The 19,268-nt window shown below is 43.7% G+C and overlaps 1 protein-coding gene across 1 annotated transcript; it reads left to right on the plus strand.

Annotated features, from left to right (window-relative positions):
• Window positions 1-1,386: 1,386 nt before the first annotated feature.
• LOC101602787 (vomeronasal type-2 receptor 116-like) lies at window positions 1,387-18,999 on the plus strand. Its single transcript, XM_045139409.1, has 6 exons — window positions 1,387-1,403; window positions 3,877-4,168; window positions 6,073-6,879; window positions 10,719-10,946; window positions 15,272-15,395; window positions 18,047-18,999. Exons 1-6 carry the CDS (start codon window positions 1,387-1,389, stop codon window positions 18,997-18,999), a joined length of 2,421 nt encoding a protein of 806 aa, XP_044995344.1.
• Window positions 19,000-19,268: the final 269 nt, after the last annotated feature.

Here is a 19,268-nt window from a genome sequence, read left to right on the forward strand (position 1 = left end):
CAGCCTCATGGACACAATTTTCAGGTTGCTGTGGTTTCTAAGAGTAGTATCTAGTAAAATTTACTACTGAGGTAATCATGTCTTCCTTTTTGACAGGATTTAGATTCTGGACCATGTCCTGCTTTGTTATAAAATGTTCGTATCTGATGATGTCGTGTGGGATTCTAATAGCTGGCGCATATCATAGAAAGACAGTTTCTGTGTTTGTAAATGGGAAGAAAAATCACCTTGTGGTTTTGATTATATATGTATGTTTTTATTCAAATTAACTTTGACACACATCAAGCTACCATTTTGTTTATATGAGTGGGTTACCAGTGCAATATTGTATTGTGTGTATATGTTGTGTGATTTTTGAATAGTGTGAATCATATCTGATACTCAAACACTTAACATGTCTCTGGGCTGAAAACTTTCAAACACTCTTCTGTGGCTTTTTGAAATGTGCAGAACATGATGTGGATACTTGCCCTATTAAGCCATGGAATACTAGAAATACCACTAATTTCCTCAATCTTCTTCTTCTTTTTTTTTTTTCTTTGTTTTGTTTTGTTTTTCGAGCTAGGGTCTCACTCTAGCCCAAACTGACCTGGAATTCACTCTGTAGTCTCAGGGTAGCCTCAAACTCTCAGCGATCCTCCTACCTCTGCCTCCCGAGTGCTGAGATTAAAGGCGTGTGCGTCACCACGCCCAGATTCCCCAACTTTTCACTCCTATCTTCTATTACCAACGTTCTACTGTCACATTCAAAGAGAGTCCCCCTTCGAAGCTTCCACGTTTGAATAAACCCATGCACTGCTTGGTCTCTGGGACACGGTTTATTTCACATAATAGCACGTCCTTTAGTTTGAAACCTGGCACGTGGTAGAAGTTCACTTTCTGGTTTGCGTAGCGTTACGTTGGGTACACGTAGTCCACCGTCTTTATCTGCTTTCCAGTTTGTGCAGACTTTGAGTGCTTACACTTTGTGGATAGTGCTTGTATATCCTCCTGATGATGGATACAGTGATTATCAATACAGACCCACATTTGCGTCGCGTCTAGGCAAGGGTTCCGTCTTCTTCACACCCTCCCTTAAGAACTGCTCCTCACAGTCTTGGTTTTAATTTTATTTACTTGCACCCTCCCTTAAGAACTGCTCCTCACAGTCTTGGTTTTAATTTTATTTACTCGCGCACGTGCATGCAACCGTGTGTGCCCGCGCCCTAAGTCAGGCTTGCATTGTTCTCAAGGCATTTTCCTCTCAAGGATTCCATTTGGTCTGCTTGCACCGGCTCCAGCTCTCCTGTTGTCCCTCACTCGGAGTATTGGATCATTTCTTTGCTTTCTCCGGACATTTTGAAGTTGCCTGGAAACATATGTTTTGCATTTTCCAAGGGCTCTCGCATGGCGGCTGTTCTCCGGTGGGTTTCGGGCTGTCTATTTCACATGCTCACGTGAGCTCAGGAAGGTTTATTTTCTCTCCGATCGCCCCCACTGTTTCAGCCCCAGGTCCTCATCTTCCAGCATCTGTCTTGGCAGATTGTCAGAGTTTAAAGTGCCAGAGGCCGAGCTGGGCCTGGGCTCGCATGCTCATGAGCTCTTCTGGTTTTCAGTGAATTTTTTTCAAACTAGCAAGGACTTCCACAACGGCCTTGAATTTGGAAGATATCTAAAGTCTCTACTTCAAATTGTTATCTCGTGTTTTAAATAGCAGTGTGTGGATTTTTCCCCCCCCCTTTCCATTTATTGACAATAATGGATGTCAATAATGGATCTACATGTATATAATGGATTTTTATCACAATCCTCTTCCATTACCTTGTCTCGGCCCTTCCCTCGTACTCCTCTCACTGAATCCCTCTTCTTCCTAAATAGGCTGCTTTCTACTTTGAAGTCTTTTTTTAAAAAACTATTTCTGGGTCTGGAGAGATGGCTTAGCGGTTAAGCGCTTGCCTGTGAAGCCTAAGGACCCCGGTTCGAAGCTTCATTCCCCAGGTCCCACGTTAGCCAGATGCACAAGGGGGCGCACGCGTCTGGAGTTCGTTTGCAGAGGCTGGAAGCCCTGGCGCGCCCATTCTCTCTCTTTCTATCTGCTTCTTTCTCTCCCTCTCTCTCTGTCACTCCCACAAATAAATAAATTAAATAAAAATGAACAAAAAATTATTTCTGAAACTCTGTTGAATATTTTAACAGTGGATCTCAGAAGTTAAGATTAGCTTGTTGGTTATCAGCAGCTGGGAGAGGAGGAAGTGGGAGAAAGAGGGTAATGTTGACAAAGTAGCAAGATAGAGGTACCGAGTAAGGATTTGAAGGAAGCAAAACTCCTGATGTTCTCTGAGAGAGGACATTAGCATTCTGTATTCTTCAAAAATGTAGAAGCAAGCAAGGCTGATGACCACACAGAAAAACCCAAAACTCAAAAGGCAGGATGCCCCAAACTCTTAGGCCAGCCAGTGGGACAGAGAAAAACTCAAAAAAGATTCATACAACAAAGGATTTGGGAAAACTGATTTACATGAAGAATAAATATTTGAATGACATATTTACGTACAATAAAGGAAGCATTAAACAGTGATTACATGTATTCAACATTAACACGGAAACCTACAATTTGTTATAATTTGTATTTTTATCTACCAGTCAAAATTAAGTTTCCATTGCATTTAAAAAATAACATTCCCATACTAATGTAAGAATAAGAAGTAGGGGCCAGGCATGGTGGTGCACACGCCTTTAATCCCATCACTCGGGAGGCAGACGCAGGAGGATCGCCGTGAGTTTGAGGCCAGCCTGAGAATACATAGTGAATTCCAGGTCAGCCTTGGCTAGCATAAGACCCTACCTCAAAAAAATTAAAATTAAAATTAAAAATTAAAAAGAGGAAAGTATCTAGAAGTGAAAAAAGTAACTCCATAAATTTTTAATAATTCAAACAAAATTCAGCTAATATTTATGGTAGTAAAAGTTGTCTGGCAATGGTCATCTATATGAACTAAAATACTGCCTTTCAAATGTTTCTATAAAGTAGCAACATTGAGTCATTTGTTTAGTAAAGAAAACAAAGTTTCAAATTTCATAGGTAATAATATAATTCATCTAACTTAATTTACCTACTGGTAAAAATATTTCTGGATGTAAGTTAATGACAACTCCCCCCCGAAAAATAAAGATAATCAAACTGAAATAAAGCATTCAATCTCTGAGTTATTTTTTATATCCTACAATTAATAGATTTCACAGATCTGGTCAGAACAAAAACTATAGGTTATTTTAAAATACAAGTTGAGAAATAAAGAATTCACTTCACAGAATGAGCACTAAATACAATTAAATGAACTGGTTGAGGTCTATTAAGACAAAAGTTTTATTTACTAAAGGGAAATATAATTGAACACAACTGCTCTCATAAGACACAATAAGGTGATGTATACAATTAAGCAAAAGACCCACACTAACTCATCCCACAAGGGTAGGAGGATTAAAGAGGCCATTTCTCCCAAATGTTTGAAGACATGGCAAGGCAGGTGTCAAAGTACTCCAAAATAAAAGAGAAAACTGCAACATGGGCATCTTCCTTTCTGCTTCTGCGTAGAAACAAGCTGGCAGCTGGGAACATGCCCACATACCGGCAAGAGTGATTTTGAAGAGAGTCGCGTGCCCTCCTTACACGCACATCCCCCAGGTGAAGGTTGGTGCGTCACTCAGCTCAAGAAACCTGCCCGGCTGCCTGGTCCACCTGACTCACTCATGCCTGGCTCAGTGTCCCAACTTCTGATGAGAAGTGTGTCCAAGACCATCCGACCGTTTGTCAGGTGGCAAGTCAGAGTGAAACCCAAATACTCCACGAGCGGCGTAATCTGCCCACTTACCCCATTTCTCTCTCCTGTGCGGCAGGTGGTTTTGGAAGCACTACCAGTATGTGCTGGCTTTCTACTTTGCCATCGAGGAGGTAAACAAGGACTCCAGGCTGCTCCCCAACACGTCCCTGGGCTTCCACGTCTACAACGCCTTCACCTCTGACAGGTATACCCTGTGGAATGCTCTGTTCGGGCTTTCTGGAAACACGATGCCTGTTCCCAACTACAACTGCCAGGAGCCGGGGAAGACGCTGGCCGTCCTCGCGGGAACTGTGCCGGCGTTTTCCGCGGAGCTTGGGACCCTCCTGGAGCTGTACAAAATCCCACAGGTAACCGGGACGTGAATTCCGTTGGTGTCTCTGAACACCCTGCCCTCATGCGTGTTCAAAGGGGAGTGTGCAAGCTGAGAATCCACACCCCACGAGGGTTTGACGCTGGCCTCTCGGAACTTCTGGGTTGTGAGGCTTTCTGAAAATGGGAAGAGAAAGACAGACGAAGTTATGGGTATTAGGAACCTCAGTCCACCTTTGTGTGAGCACTGTTTATTAGCCCATCGGGGGCAGTGCCTGTTAATTAATCACAGGTGTGTGCCACATAACACATCTACACAGCTCTAAACAAACCCATTTCTTGTTTTTATTTTATATATACATTTTTTTGAGGCAGCCCAAAAGACTGCCTTTTCTTTATGAAAGAGTGAGAGAGAGAGAGAGGGTATTGGCACACCAGGGTCTCTAGCCACTGCAATCAAACTCCAGGCACGTTCACCATCTTTTTTTTTTTTTTTTTTTTTTTTTTTAATTTGAGAGCAACAGACATAGAAAGAAAGACAGATAGAGGGAGAGAGAGAGAATGGGCGCGCCAGGGTCTCCAGCCTCTGCAAACGAACTCCAGTTGTGTGCGCCCCCTTGTGCATCTGGCTAATGTGGGACCTGGGGAACCGAGCCTCGAACCGGGGTCCTTAGGCTTCACAGGCAAGCGCTTAACCGCTAAGCCATCTCTCCAGCCCACGTTCACCATCTTTGTGGGCATATGTGGCCTTGGGCTTGCATCACCTCGTGCGTTTGGCTTACGTGGGACCTGGAGAGTCGAACGTGAGTCCTTGGGCTTTGCAGGCAAGGGCTTTAACCACTAAGCCATCTCTCCAGCCCCAAACCCATTTCTTGAATATGATGGAGACTCGGGATAGCCAGCGGCTTTTAGATTGGGGGATATTGTAACTTAGGGACATGTGGTTTATTCATGTGAAGCAATTCCAGTGGCCACATCCCCCTTTCGTTTCTACGAAGGGTGGTTGAAGATCCACTATGCCTGAGCTGGAGTATACACGTGCACCCCTGCTGTGCTCACAACCCCCAGAACGTTTCCTTCAAGAGCACTCCCCATGTTTCCATAGTACCATTTCCGATGTCAGATAGTCTTCCAAAAGTAAGCCTCTAAAAAAGAAATAATCAAGACCCATTACTAGTAATTAGTGATATGGTGATATAAGTTTAACAGAATTTTATTCCGGAAGATTCTTTCTTTGGGAAAGCCTATATTATTAGTTTTCAAGACAGCTTAATTTGTGCTGTGATGATAAACTAAATAAAAAATATTGGGCTGGAGAGATGGCTTAGCCATTAAGCGCTTGCCTGTGAAGCCTAAGGACCCCGGTTCAAGGCTCGATTCCCCAGGACCCACGTAAAGCCAGATGCACAAGGGGGCGCACACGTCTGGAGTTTGTTTGCAGTGGCTGGAGGCCATGGCGTGCCCATTCTCTCTCTCTCTCTCTCTCTCTCTGCCTCTTCCTCCATCTGTCACTCTCAAATAAATAAATAAAAATAAACAAAAAAAATTTTAAATATTGGGAAACAAGTAAAATGGAGATTTCTCTACATATTGAATATTGATCACTGGGCGATGGCTGAATTTCATAATTTACACAGGGTGAAAATGGAGGAAATGTATCTTGATGTTTCATCCAAGGTTCAATATTTTTATGTTACCAAATTTATAACATGTTGCAAATTTTCTTAAACAGAAGGTAACATGCCCTTCGCTGAGGAAACTGCATGGGCTGAAACATGGTATCTTTGTACCTAAAATGAGATAACCCAGGTAGCAATCTATCTCTATACCTAGTAGCAGCATGGATAGATATTCCCCAGCAGACAGCTGTCTCAGGACCTCCACGGGACAGCCAACCTCACATCCCCCGGCCTCAGAACCATGTCGTTCTTTGCTTATTCAGGTGACATTCGGACCCCATGATCCCATGCTCAGCAACAAGGAACAGTTGCCATCGCTCTACCAGGTGGCACCCAAGGACAGCTTTCTTGCCCACGCAATGACTTCCTTACTGCTACACTTTGGCTGGACGTGGGTGGCCGTCTTTACCTCTGATGACATCAAAGGAGAGCAGTTCCTTCAGGACCTGAACGCAGAGACAGTGCGGGCGGGCATCTGCGTGGCCTTCACCCAGAAGTTCTCTGCCACGAAGACAATGTACATCGTCAACGCCATCACTTTCATGACTCGGATCCCTGTTTCGTCTGCAAACGTGCACATACTGTACGGGGACGTAGGAAGCCTCCTCACTGTGGACGTGGCGGCTGAGCTCTTCTTAACCACCGGGAAGGTGTGGGTCATGGCCGCGAAGAGGGACGTGGTCATGTACGAGATGGATCACATCCTTCACTCTTTCCACGGAAGCTTCTCACTTTCACGTCACAACAGGGAGATCCCCGGCTTCAAACGCTTTCTCAAAACAGTCGACCCTTCCCACTACCCGGAAGATTTTTATTTCACCAAGTTGTGGATGTACAATTTCCAGTGCCTGCCCACCGGGTCGCAATGTGGACGGGGTCCGGTCTGCCCACCCAATTCTTCCTTGGAGCTCCTGTCGGGAAACTTTGACATGATGACCGTGTCGGAGTCCAGCTATTTCATGTACAACGCTGTGTATGCCCTGGCCCATGCGCTGCACAGCATGCTTTTGGAGGAGAGTGAAATGGGACCTGCGGGAGACAGAGAACCGCCCGGGCTTCTTCCCTGGCAGGTGAGTTTCCTCCGGGAGAACATGCATTGAGCACCTGATGATATAGGCAGGCATTTTTGTTTAAACAAGATGATGATCCACCCTTCTTCAGGATCAAGCAAAATGGAAGGCAAGCACCTTCAGGAAACTTTACCCTCTGAACACCACATTTTGAATTATTTAATTGCAAATTGCATAAGAAAACACAATTCTAATGTAGTACAAAATACTGTAAAATATCTGAGCACAATCTATCCCAAAACAAGGACATCAACTATTAGGCAGATCTATACTTTCTTGGAATGTTTTCAAAGAAAAAAAAAAAAAAGCAACATATACAACAAGTATTTCAGAAAGAATGCCACATATGTGGTGGCCCAAGGCTTCCGTTGCTTATTTTTCTAAGCTATAAGTGGATTCCAAATGATATTTTTAAATTATGTGGTAGATATGAGTTGGTTTAGGCTCCACTATTCTCACAGACATTTACAATGATTAGGTGGACACAGAGTCTCAGTTTTCAACACAGGCCTAGACAAGACAGGTTCGTTCAGGATGTCCAAATTGAGATGTGTATTTAGATTTACCTTGAGTTTAACACTCGATATATTAATGATAGTGTATAGAACATATGTATGAATTGCTGTTCTTGTGAGCAGAGGTTATTATACAGTAGCCTAATTTATTAAATAGAAAAATAAGTTTAATATTCAGAATAGCCAAATATTGTATGTGGACATTGATGCCATGAGCTGCAGAGATGGCTCAGCAGCTAAAGGCACTTGCTTACAAACTCTTACTGCCTGGGTTCAATTCCCGGTACCCATATAAAGCCAGACGCACAAAGTGGTACTTTCATTTGGAATGCATTTGCAGTAGGAGGAGGTCCTGGCATGCTTATCTCCTCTCTCTCTCTCTCTCTCTCTCTCTCTCTGCCTCTTTCTCTCTCCCAAATAAACAAATAAAAATATGTTTTTATGAGCCATTTCCCCAGCCTGGATCAAGGAGTTTTTTGTTGTTGTTGTTGTTGCTTTTTCAAATTCTTCACACAAGCAAGAAATTAAACCTGACAAGCATCTATAAGCGTCTCACTCACCTTCCTGCATGAGAGGTGACCACAACCTGGTCACAGCACCGCTGATTAGTTTGGCCTGTTGTCTGACCTTGTATGGTGAACACACACAGGACATATTCTAGATCTTCTCCATCCACACTGTTGTGACACAAGCCTGGCCCTTCCATCCTGCAGCGCAGCTTTCCATCGCCTGAGGAGCACAACTAAAGTTACTATCTCCTCAACAACTAATGAAACGTCAGTGGACATCAATTTTGTGGTTATTACAATTGTGCATTTAGGAACATTGCTGTACATGGCTTTCCTAGCTCATACGACCCATTCCTCTGGGGTAATTGTTAAGTTGACTTACTATGTCTTAGACAAACATAGAGTCACTTGTACAACAGAGGCAGCTTAAGTCATTTTGGTGAAGGTGTAGTCATATTTCACTGTGATATTGGCTTGCATTTTCACAGCAACTAGTGAAGTTGTGTAAATTTCAAATATTTATCATCCATTTGTTTGTCTTCTTTATAAAGGCCCTGTGAGAGCATTTAGCCCTTTAAAAAAAAATTAAGCTTGGGGGCTTAAAAATTCAGCTGGAGATGGCTCAGCAGTTAAGGCACTTGCCTGCAAAGCCTAATAACCTGGATTCAATTCACTAGTACCCACGTAAAGTCAGGTGCACAGTGACTCAGTTCGCACCAGGAGGTGCTGGTGCACCTATTCTCTCTGTGTGTCTCTCTTCTATCCATCTCTCTCTGCTTGCAAATAAATAAGTAAAAATATTTTTAAAGTACAAAATAAAATAAAAAAATTAAGCTGGGCAGAATAGGGGCTGGGGGAGTTAATCAGAACTAAAGATGTTATGAAACAATCCATATGGAAACATACTTCTCTGTTAGCTAATTTTTTTAAAAAATGAAGGAGAGCTGGAGAGATGGCTTAGGAGTGAAGGCACTTGCCAGCAAAGCAAAAGGACCCAAGTTCAATTTCCCAGTTCCCATGTAAAGCCAGATGCACAGGGTGGTGCATATGTCTGGTGTTTGCAGTGGCTAGAGGCCCTGGCATGTCCATTCTCTCTCTTTCTCTCTCTTTCTCTCTCATAAATACATATAAAGAAATAAAATAAAATATTTTTTTAATGAAAGAGAATTTGGACAGAAGTACCCTATGGGGTACCTCTCTCTCTCTCTGTCTTTCTGTCTCTTTCTCTGTCTCTCTCTTCTTACAAATAAATAAGTAAAAATACTTTAAAACATAAGAAAAATAATTTCTAGTGTCAATCCTTTTTGTTTAATATTTGGGTAATTGGCCATGCAATACTGTTATGAAAGTGCTAACATGACCGTCCTTGTCTGCCAATCTTTATTTTTCCTTTAATCTTCATTAGAAAAAAAATATTTTTTAAAATTGATACCAGAAAGTTCAATTATCCATGTGATTTCCTTACTAACTAAAAATTCTGGAAGGATGGCTTAAGCGTTTGCCTGTGAAGCCAAAGGACCCCAGTTCGAGGCTCAATTCCCCAGGATCCACATTAGCCAGATGCACAAAGAGGCGCATGCATCTGGAGTTAGTTTGCAGTGGCTGGAGGCCCTGGCACTCCCATTCTCTCTCTGTCTCTCCCTCTCTCTTCTCTCTCCTTGCAAATAAGTAAAATAATTTTTTTAAAAGTGTGTTTTAAAAAGTTGTTTTAGGGCTGGAGAGATGGCTTAGCGGTTAACCGCTTGCCTTTGAAGCCTAAGGACCCCAGTTCGAGGCTCGGTTCCCCAGGTCCCACATTAGCCAGATGCACAAGAGGGCGCACGCGTCTGGCGTTCGTTTGCAGAAGCTGGAAGCCCTGGCGTGCTCATTCTCTCTCCCTCTATCTGTCTTTCTCTCTGTGTCTGTCACTCTCAAATAAATAAATAAAAAATTTTAAAAAAATGCATTAAAAAAGTTGTTTTAAAAACTAAAGCTTTGTCAAGGTACATTCTAAAGGCAAAACAAGGATTAGAAATGGATTAGAAAATAAAGGATTAGAAGTTAGAAATACATAGAAATCTCCTTGTATCTGGAGACTTAATTAAAGACTACTTGTTTCCCACAAGAAAGTATTATGGGATCCAAGAGAGTTGTTTAAAACACATCCACAGCTATGTTACCCTTGTACCTAGATCATTCCTTGACTGTCATGAGACAATTGTGTTTCGATCGTAAGAATTCTGAAAGCACAGGACAAAAGCCAACGTTGTGTGTGTATGTGTGTGTGTGTGTGTGTGTAGAGGGGGAAATGTGCGTGTGTTTTGTTGATTAAGTGTAACAGATATACAAAAAGTAGTACGTACTTAATACACACAACTTAAATTTCTGAATGAATGCATATGGTCATACTTAGCATCCTCACACTGAAGATAGCAAATGACTCCATTCATTTTTCTAAAACACACATGGATGCCAAACGCCGTTCACGTAGTATGCTTTGAAAAGAACGCATGGGTCGCATGCCAAGGAGCACCAGACTCCCCGTGTCGGTCGGCGTTGCGCTAGAGCCAAATCTGATGGCAGTTTTTTTTTTTTGGGGGGGGGGGAGGCAATATCCAAGACCTCCTCTGACTGAACTCAATCACTCAAGTGTCTCTCTTGGGAAAAGATGACTTCTTATCCATCGAGCCCATGACGTAGTGACCACCCAGCTGACTGAACCCCAGCCAGCGAGGACTCCTAAGTGTAGGCAGGTAGAACGGGATTGGCTTCATCTGAGGGGCATCCCACCTTGTCCAGGTGAGCTCTTCTCACCCAAACCCTTGCCTCTCCTCAGCTTCATCCATTCCTAAAGGAGACCCAGTTCACCAACGGTGCCGGGGAGCTCATATCCTTTGATGAAGAGAGAGACCACGGGGCACACTATGACGTACAGAACGCTGTCAACTTCCCTGCTGGACTAGGGCTGATGGTGAAAGTAGGAGAGTTTGACCCTACACGTCCACTTGATCAAGCCCTGGTCATCAGCGAGGAGATGATAGAATGGCCGATCGGATTCACAGAGGTAGGCCTGATTCCGTTTCAGGTATGACTCTGTACGTATGGAGGGGCCAGAACAGACTTCAGAGGAGAGGCGAATGTGACCTTAACCCCACACCTTAGTTCATATTTCATATCTTGACTTTGTACTGTCAGATGTTCTTTGTTAATACTCTAGACAAGTACGTATATAAAAAGGAACTCTGGCAATGTAGAGATAGCCAAGTGGTTAAGAATACTTCCTGCGCAAGCAGGAATCCTGTAGGGGTGCCTGAGAACACCGAGTTCAATTCCCAGAGCCTTTGGATGGAGAGGTGGCTTAGCGGTTAAGGCTTGCAAAGCCTGAGGATCCAGGTTTGACTTCCCAGGTCCCACGTAAGCCAGATGCACAAGGTGGTGCATGCCTCTGGAGTTCTTTCCCTGATGTGCCCATTCTCCTCTTTCTCTCTCTCTCTCTCATAAATAAAAATAAATATTTTAAATGGTTTGTTTATTTTATTTATTTGAGAGAGAGAGAATGGACTCACCAGGGCCTCCAGCCACTGCAAACGAACTCCAGACGTGAGTGCCCCCTTGTGCATTTGGCTTACATGGGTCCTGGGGAGTCAAACTTGAGTCCTTTGGTTATTACAATAAATTTTTTTAAAATCCCCAGAGTCCATGTAAATAAAACTGAGCATGGCCCTGCGTATCAATAAGCCCATCTTGTTAGAAGCATAACGCAGAGTATTGTCAGGGCTCAGGAAACCACTGGAGGGTCAGTGACGAGATTTTGTCTCAAGAGAACACGCTCATGAGCAGTGGAGGCAGGTAAGATCGGTGGGTGCACATGGAGAGCCAAATCTGCAAACATCATACACTACATCACTCCTACTATGCACATGCACAAGCAACATTTTTTAAAAAGAGGAGCTGGGCTGGAGAGATGGTTTAGAGGTTAAGGTGCTTGCCTGCAAAGCCTAAGGACCCAAGTTCAATTCCCTGGAATCCATGTAAGCCAGATACATAAGGTGATGCATCTGTTTGGAGTTTGTTTTCAGTGGCTAGAGGCCTTGGGGTTCCCATTTTATCTCTCTCTATCTTTCTATTTTTATTTCTCCCTCTATCTCACCCCTGTCTTGTTCTAGACCTTACTGGGGCTGTTCCAAGTTTGTACCCATTTAGTATGACATAGCCTTCAGGTCTGTTATATATAACCCTCATTAGGTTAAGGTACAATCCCTCCATTCCTAGTCTCTCCAGTATTTTAATCGTGAAGGTGCATTGCATTTTGTTGAAGGGCTTTTTGTCTTTTAAAACGACTGGGTGGTTTCTGTCCTTAAATGTGATGTGTTACAATTTATCAATTTCTGCCTGTTGAACTATTATCTTTGCATCCCTAATAAGAAACGTACTTGATGGAGGTAGCTGGTGCATTTGATATGTTCTCACGTCCAAGTTGCGAGTATTTTCTTTAGACGACTTATCTCTTAATTCATCGGGGAGATTGCTCTATAATGTTCATTTCTTGTTGTCTCATCTGGTTTTGGTATTCATGTTACGCTGGCTTCATAGAAGGACTCATTTCCCGCTTCTCAATTTTGTGTAAAAACTTGAGAAGAAGTGATTTTTTAGCTCTTCTATAAAGGTTTGGTGGAATTCAGCAGTGAATCCATCTGGGCTTGGACATTTTGGGGAGGCGGTTGGGAGTCTTTTATTTATTCCTTCAATCTTATTAGATGTGATACCTCTAATTCAGATCATTTATCTCTTCTGGGTTTAGCTTTGCTAAGGTCATATGAGCCAAGAAATTCATTCATTTATTCTAGATTTCCCAAGTTCCTGGAATATATGTCTTTGAACTATGTCATTATGAGTCTCTCAATTGCGTTGGTATCTGTTGTAACATCTTTTTCCATTTTATCAGTTCTGTTAAATACTTTGTTTACTCATGTATTTGAGAGAGAGTGCGCACGAGAGAGAAACAGGCCAGGGCCTCTACCCATGGGAAACATGCGTGCGGCACTTTGTGTCACTAGCCTGACGTGACTACTGGGGAATTGAACTTGGGTCCTTTGGCTTTGTGGCAGGCACCTTATCCAATAAGCCATCTCTCCAAACCCATTTTATCAGTTTTTAAAATTGTTTTCTTCGTTTATAACTCATTGATTTCTATTATTATCTTGATTATTTATAACTCATTGAATTCTATTATTATCTTGATTATTCCTTTCTGTCTGGCAGTCTTTGGGTTTATATCATTCTTGTTTTCCCAAGCCTTCAGATCGTTCAGTAAGTTATTTATTTGAGATCCCCCCCCTTTCTTTTTTTATAAATGTAGGCATTTAGACCTATAAACTTCACTCTTAATGTCCTTCAGCGTGTCCCGTAGGTTTTGATGTGTTGCGGTTTTATTGTCTTTCAGTTCTACGAGTTTGTTGATTTTCTTCTTGATTTCTTCCATGACACATTCATTGTTCGGTAGGCTGCTGCTCAGTCTCCAGGAATTCATGCATTTTTCTGCTGTTTCCCCTTGCTGTTGATTTCTATCTTTATCTCGCTGTGGTCAGATATGATACAAGGAGTTACGTCAGTTTTCCTAACTCTGTGGCAACTTGCTTTGTGTCCAGATATTCAATCTGTCCTCTGCACACTCTACTCTATTGGGGGGCCTTTTATTTTTTATTTTATTTTTTGTTTGAAAATTATTTTTTAAATTTATTTATTTGCAAGCAAAGAGAAAGAGAGAGACAAGAGAGACAGAGAGAGAGTGGGCACACCAGGGCCTCCAACCACTGAAAAACTCCAGAGGCGTGCGCCCCCTTGTGCATCTGGCTAACGTGGGTCCTGGGGAGTTGAGCCTTGAACTGGGGTCCTTAGGCTTCACAGGCAAGCACTTAGCCGCTAAGTCATCTCTCGAGCCCCTGGGGGGCCTTTTAAATGAGCTATTTCATGTTTGTTTTCCGTTAAGTTTGCCTTCAGCATCTCTATCCCTTTATTGGCTTCCATTTACATATCTTGATTGGCTTTTTATTGTCTCTTGGAATTCACTCAGATGATCATGCCCTCAATGACTTCATTCCATTGTGCATTGAGTTCTTTTTGTCTTGGCTTCAGATTTCATTTTCTTCAGTACATTCAATGATGTACCTACGTGTCATGTCACTGGATTCTTTAATCTAAAATTTACAATCATATACACAACCAGTTCTTCAAGCTAGTAAAATATTCTCAAATATCATTATTATTAATATTATTATATTGTTAAATATTTACAGATATTACTATCCATGCATGAACATTGGTTTCTATGCAGAAACACATACAACATTTAGTTGTAAAAGGGTTAGTTAGATGAGATAAAATCCCAGGAGATGATTCTAAGCACATAAGAAATAAAAGTGATAAGGAATCTTATAATATATGACAAATAGTTTTTAAAAAAAGGAAAGGGTGCTGGGCATGGTGGTGCACGTCTTTAATCCCAGCACTTGGGAGACAGAGGTAGGAGTATCACTGTGAGTTCGAGGCCACCCTAAGAATACATAATGAATTCTGAGTAAGAATTCTAGGCTAGAGCGACACCCTACTTTGGAAAAGTAAAAAGAAAAGTGAATCTTTTTTTTTTTTTTTTTTTTTTTTTTTGAGGTAGGGCCTTACTCTAGCCCAGGCTGACCTGGAACTCACTATGTAGTCACAGGGTGGCCTCGAACTCATGGCGATCCTCCCACCTCTGTCTCCCAAGTGCTGGGATTAAAGGTGTGCACCACCACACCCGGCTGGAAAGTGTATCATTTTAATCCTGAATTGGATTCCTAGGTCATAAAAATATGTAGGTTTTTTTTTTAATTGAAATTTTAATTTATATTTAAATTTAATTCCTATTTTATATTTATTCATGTAATTTTTCTTGACAGCATCTCCTTATGTAGCCCAGGCTGGCCTCTAACACACTATGTAGCCCAGGCTAACCTCAAACACACTCAGTAGACAAGTCTTGCCTTGAACTCAGTATTCTCCTGCCTCATCCTGCTACATGCTGGAATCACAGGTGTGCCCCACTATGCCCAGCCAGATTCCATATATATATATATATATATATATATATATATTATATTTGAGAGAGTGGCAGATAGAGAGAGAGAATGGGCACGCCAGGGCCTCCAGCCACTGAAAATGAACTCCAGACATATGCGCCACCTTGTGCAGCTGGCTTACGTGGGTCCTGGGGAATCGAACCTGGGTCTTTAGCTTTGCAGGCTGGTGCCTTAACCACTAAGCTGTCCCTCCAGCCCTGGATCCCTCTTCTCTGTGAGGAAGCATGCTGATATGATGGACAACGCCATGACCTGTGCTCCTCTTTCCCCTCAGACCCCTCGGTCTGTGTGTAGCCAGAGCTGTGGTCCAGGATCCAGGAAGACCACGCAGGAGGGAAGACCTGTCTGCTGCTTCTCTTGCACTCCTTGCCCCGACAGACACATTTCCAACCACGCAGGTAGGGAGTGGGAGCTGTCCTATGACCATATGTTCCCTTGTGTTGCTTCTTAATTAGAAAGAGAAACATGAGATGCTGGAGTGACCTGGGCTGTCCACTGACCCATTCACTGTCCATGTCACACATCTGTTGTGCCATCAGTGCTGACGCACGCTCCCCTGCCATCTTGGGTCCGGCTGCGCCCATCCTGTCGTGCTCAGATGCTGCTCTAATTTTGGTGGGCGACATCGTGTAGCATTGTGAGCTCAGGATACCGCATCAGTCTACGATCGCCTGCTGGGCAAAGAGAAAATTCTTCCAAGCAAACAGTGGGTGACGGGGAGTGTGGGACCTACGTCTAAGACTATCTAAGTGCTAGACACACAGAGAGTTCCGTACATTGTTACAGAATTTATTTAATATTTTATTTACTGACTTATTTGAGAGAGAGAAAGAGAGAAACAATGAATGAACAAGCCAGGGCCTCCAGCCATTGCACATGAACCCCAGGCACGTGTGCCACCCTGTGCATCTGGCTTACGTGGGTCCTGGGGAACCAAACCTGGGTCCTTAGGCTTTGCAGGCAAACGCCTTAACCGCTGAGCCATCTCCCCAGCCCTGTGATGGAATTTTAGTATAAACCGACTCTAGAATCTTCTTTCACTTTCCTCCACCTTGTCTTCAACAGCATGCTAGAAGTCAGGTTCACATAAGTAGCACCAACATCCTGTTCTTCGTGATTACAACTTAACAAAGGAAAAGAAGAGGTCCCAGTACATAAGAAGCATTGCTTAACACAAGACATAAGTGTAATGAATTGCAAGTCAAGACAAAATGAGCGAGTTTTCAAAATACAAAAAATAAATAGGAGCCGGGCATGGTGGCACACGCCTTTCATCCCAGCACTTGGGAGGCAGAGGTAGGAGGGTCCCTGTGAGTTCAAGACCAGCCTGAGACTACAGAGTGAATTCCAGGTCAGCCTGGACTAGAGTGAAATGCTACCTCAAAACACTAAAAAAAAAAAAAAAAAAAAAAAAAAGGAATAAATAGGGCTGGAGAGATGACTTAGTGGTTAAGGTGCTTGCTTGCAAAGCTTAAGGACCGGTGTTTGAGTCTCCAGATCTCACGTTAGCCAGATGCACAAAGGTGAGGCAAATGCAAGGTCACACATGCCCACTTGGTGGCACAAGAGTCTGGAGTTTAATTGCAGTGGCTGGAGGTCCTGGAGTGCCAATTCTCTCTCTCTCTCTCTCTCTCTCTCTCTCTCTCTCTCTCTCTCTCTCTCTCTGTCTCACTCTTCCTGCTTGCAAATAAATAAATAAAATATTTTAACTATCATATGAGTGCAATACAGTTCCATTCAAAATTAAAATGTTTCGAGCAAATCGCTGTTTTAAACATTCATATGGAAATTTAATCAAAAGTAATAGGCAAGTGTTGGGCATGGTGGCACACACCCTTAATCCCCGCACTTGGGAGGCAGAGGTAGGAGGATTACCATGAGTTCAAGGCCATCCTGAGACTACATAGTGAATCCCAGGTCAGCCTGAGCTAGAGTGAGACCCTACCTCAAGAAACCAAAACAAAAAAAAAAAAGTAATAGACAAAAATGAAAATGTAGAATAAGAAAAGAGCTGTTCTTCCAGAAAGGAAGATGGACCTAATTATTGGCACCTTGGTGCCTATTAGTTTAGCATAATGATAAAGGACAGAGATGAAGAGATGGTTTAGCAGTTAAGGCACTTGCTTGCAAAGCCTAAAGACCTAGGTTCGATTCCCCAGAACCCATGTAAGACAGAGATGCACAAGGTGACAATGCATCTGGAATTCATTTGCAGTGGCTACAGACCTTGGTATGCCCATTCTCTTCCTTCCTTCCTTCCTTCATTCCTCTCTCTCTCTCTCTCTCTCTCTCTCTCTCTCTCTTTCTTTCTCTCCTCTTTCTTCCTCATAAATATATAAAAATAAAATACTGAAAATTGTTTTTTTTTAAAAAAAAGAAAAGATAGTGTGTCCCACTATCTTTAGTGAGATGACCGACCCAGGATGGTTTAATCCATCTTATTTTGAATCAAGGAACCTTTATACCTGATTACCCTAGGTAATGACACAAAATCATAGCAACCCAACAGCAATGATTCTCGTAACAATGGAGTCACTGTGCAGATTCTCCACACCTGGGAACCGTGAACCGCGGGAAGAGGTGCATTCCACCCTGATTCTAAAGCTGGAACGCGAGTTTCGTGGTCATATTTGCTGGCATTTTGAAAGCATTCTCCTAAGACGAATATGTAGGATTGTCACATCACAGGCAGTCTGTACTTGCAATGACATTACAAAAGTTACCATTTAAAAATAAACGGCAGGGCTGGGGAGATGGCTTAGCAGTTAAGGCGCTTGCCTGGGAAGCCTAAGGACCCATGTTCGACTCCCCAGACCCCACGTAAGCCAGATGCACAAGGTGATGCATGCGCAAGGTTACGTATGCATATAAGGTGGCACACACATCTGGAGTTCGGTTACAGTGGCTGGATACCCTGGTGTGTGCTCATTCTCTCTCTCTCTCTCATTTTAAAAAAGGCTGTTGGGCTTGCCTCAAAAAAAGCGGTGGGGGGGGGGGGCAACCAATGAACTTGTGAAACAGAAAAAGCGAGTCTCTCTTTTTTCCCCAGATGCGGAAGAGTGTATCCTGTGCGCAGCGCATGACTATGCCAACCTTGAGCGCAGTCTCTGCTTGCCCAAGGTGGTGACCTTCCTAGCTTTTGAGGATTCTCTGGGGATGGCACTAGCCTGCACGGCTGTGTCCTTCTCTGTCCTCACAGCGGGGGTCCTGGGGCTCTTCGTGAAGCACCAAGACACAGCCGTCGTCAAGGCCAACAACCGGACCCTCAGCTACGTCCTGCTCTCCGCCCTCCTCCTCTGCTTCCTCTGCTCCTTGCTCTTCGTCGGCCGTCCCCGCTCGGCCACCTGCACGCTCCAGCAAGTGGCATTTGGACTTGGGTTCGCCGTGGCTGTGTCCAGCGTCTTGGCAAAGACTGTGACCGTCATCCTGGCCTTCAAGGTGACCAAGCCAGGAAGGGCGGCGGCGAGGTGGCTGCTGGTGTCGGGAGCGATGAACTACATCATTCCCATCTGCACCCTGGTCCAGCTCGTCCTCTGCGGCGTCTGGCTGGGCACAGCCCCTCCCTTCGTTGACACAGATGCTCACTCCGAACAGGGGCACGTCCTCCTCCTGTGCAACAAGGGCTCGGCCGCTGCCTTCTACTGCGTCCTCGGGTACCTGGGGGCCCTGGCCCTGGGGAGCTTCGCTGTGGCTTTCCTGGCCAGGAACCTGCCTGACGCGTTCAATGAAGCCAAGTTCCTGACCTTCAGCATGCTTGTGTTCTGCAGCGTCTGGGTCACCTTCCTCCCTGTCTATCACAGCACCAAGGGCAAGCTCATGGCGGCCGTGGAGGTCTTCTCCATCCTGGCCTCCAGTGCAGGGCTGCTGGGCTGCATCTTTGTCCCCAAGTGCTACATTATCTTGCTAAGGCCCGACAAGAACTCTTTGAGCGGCTTAAAGAACCGAAGCGTTTCTAGAAGGAACAGGCATTCTTGGAAATCACCTCCTACGTCTCTGCCATAGTTTGAGGATTTTGAATCATGGAGGGGCCTTGATTTTGCCTTCTAATGCTCCAGCCTAAGTGAAGAACATGGTTGGGCCCACTTTCTCATTGGACCAGTGAGCCAAAGACCCCAGGGAGACAAGCAAGGCTATCTCAGATCCATGTCTCTCCCTGTAAGTGGGGACATTGACTTTTGTCCTCAGTCTTTATTTGGTAACTGGCATTGTATGTATTTTTTATAAATATAGACATTATATCTGTTGTACATTCTGTTTGTCTCCCACTCCTT

Source organism: Jaculus jaculus, chromosome 21, assembly GCF_020740685.1.
Source record: "Jaculus jaculus isolate mJacJac1 chromosome 21, mJacJac1.mat.Y.cur, whole genome shotgun sequence".
NCBI classification, from domain to species: domain Eukaryota; kingdom Metazoa; phylum Chordata; class Mammalia; order Rodentia; family Dipodidae; genus Jaculus; species Jaculus jaculus.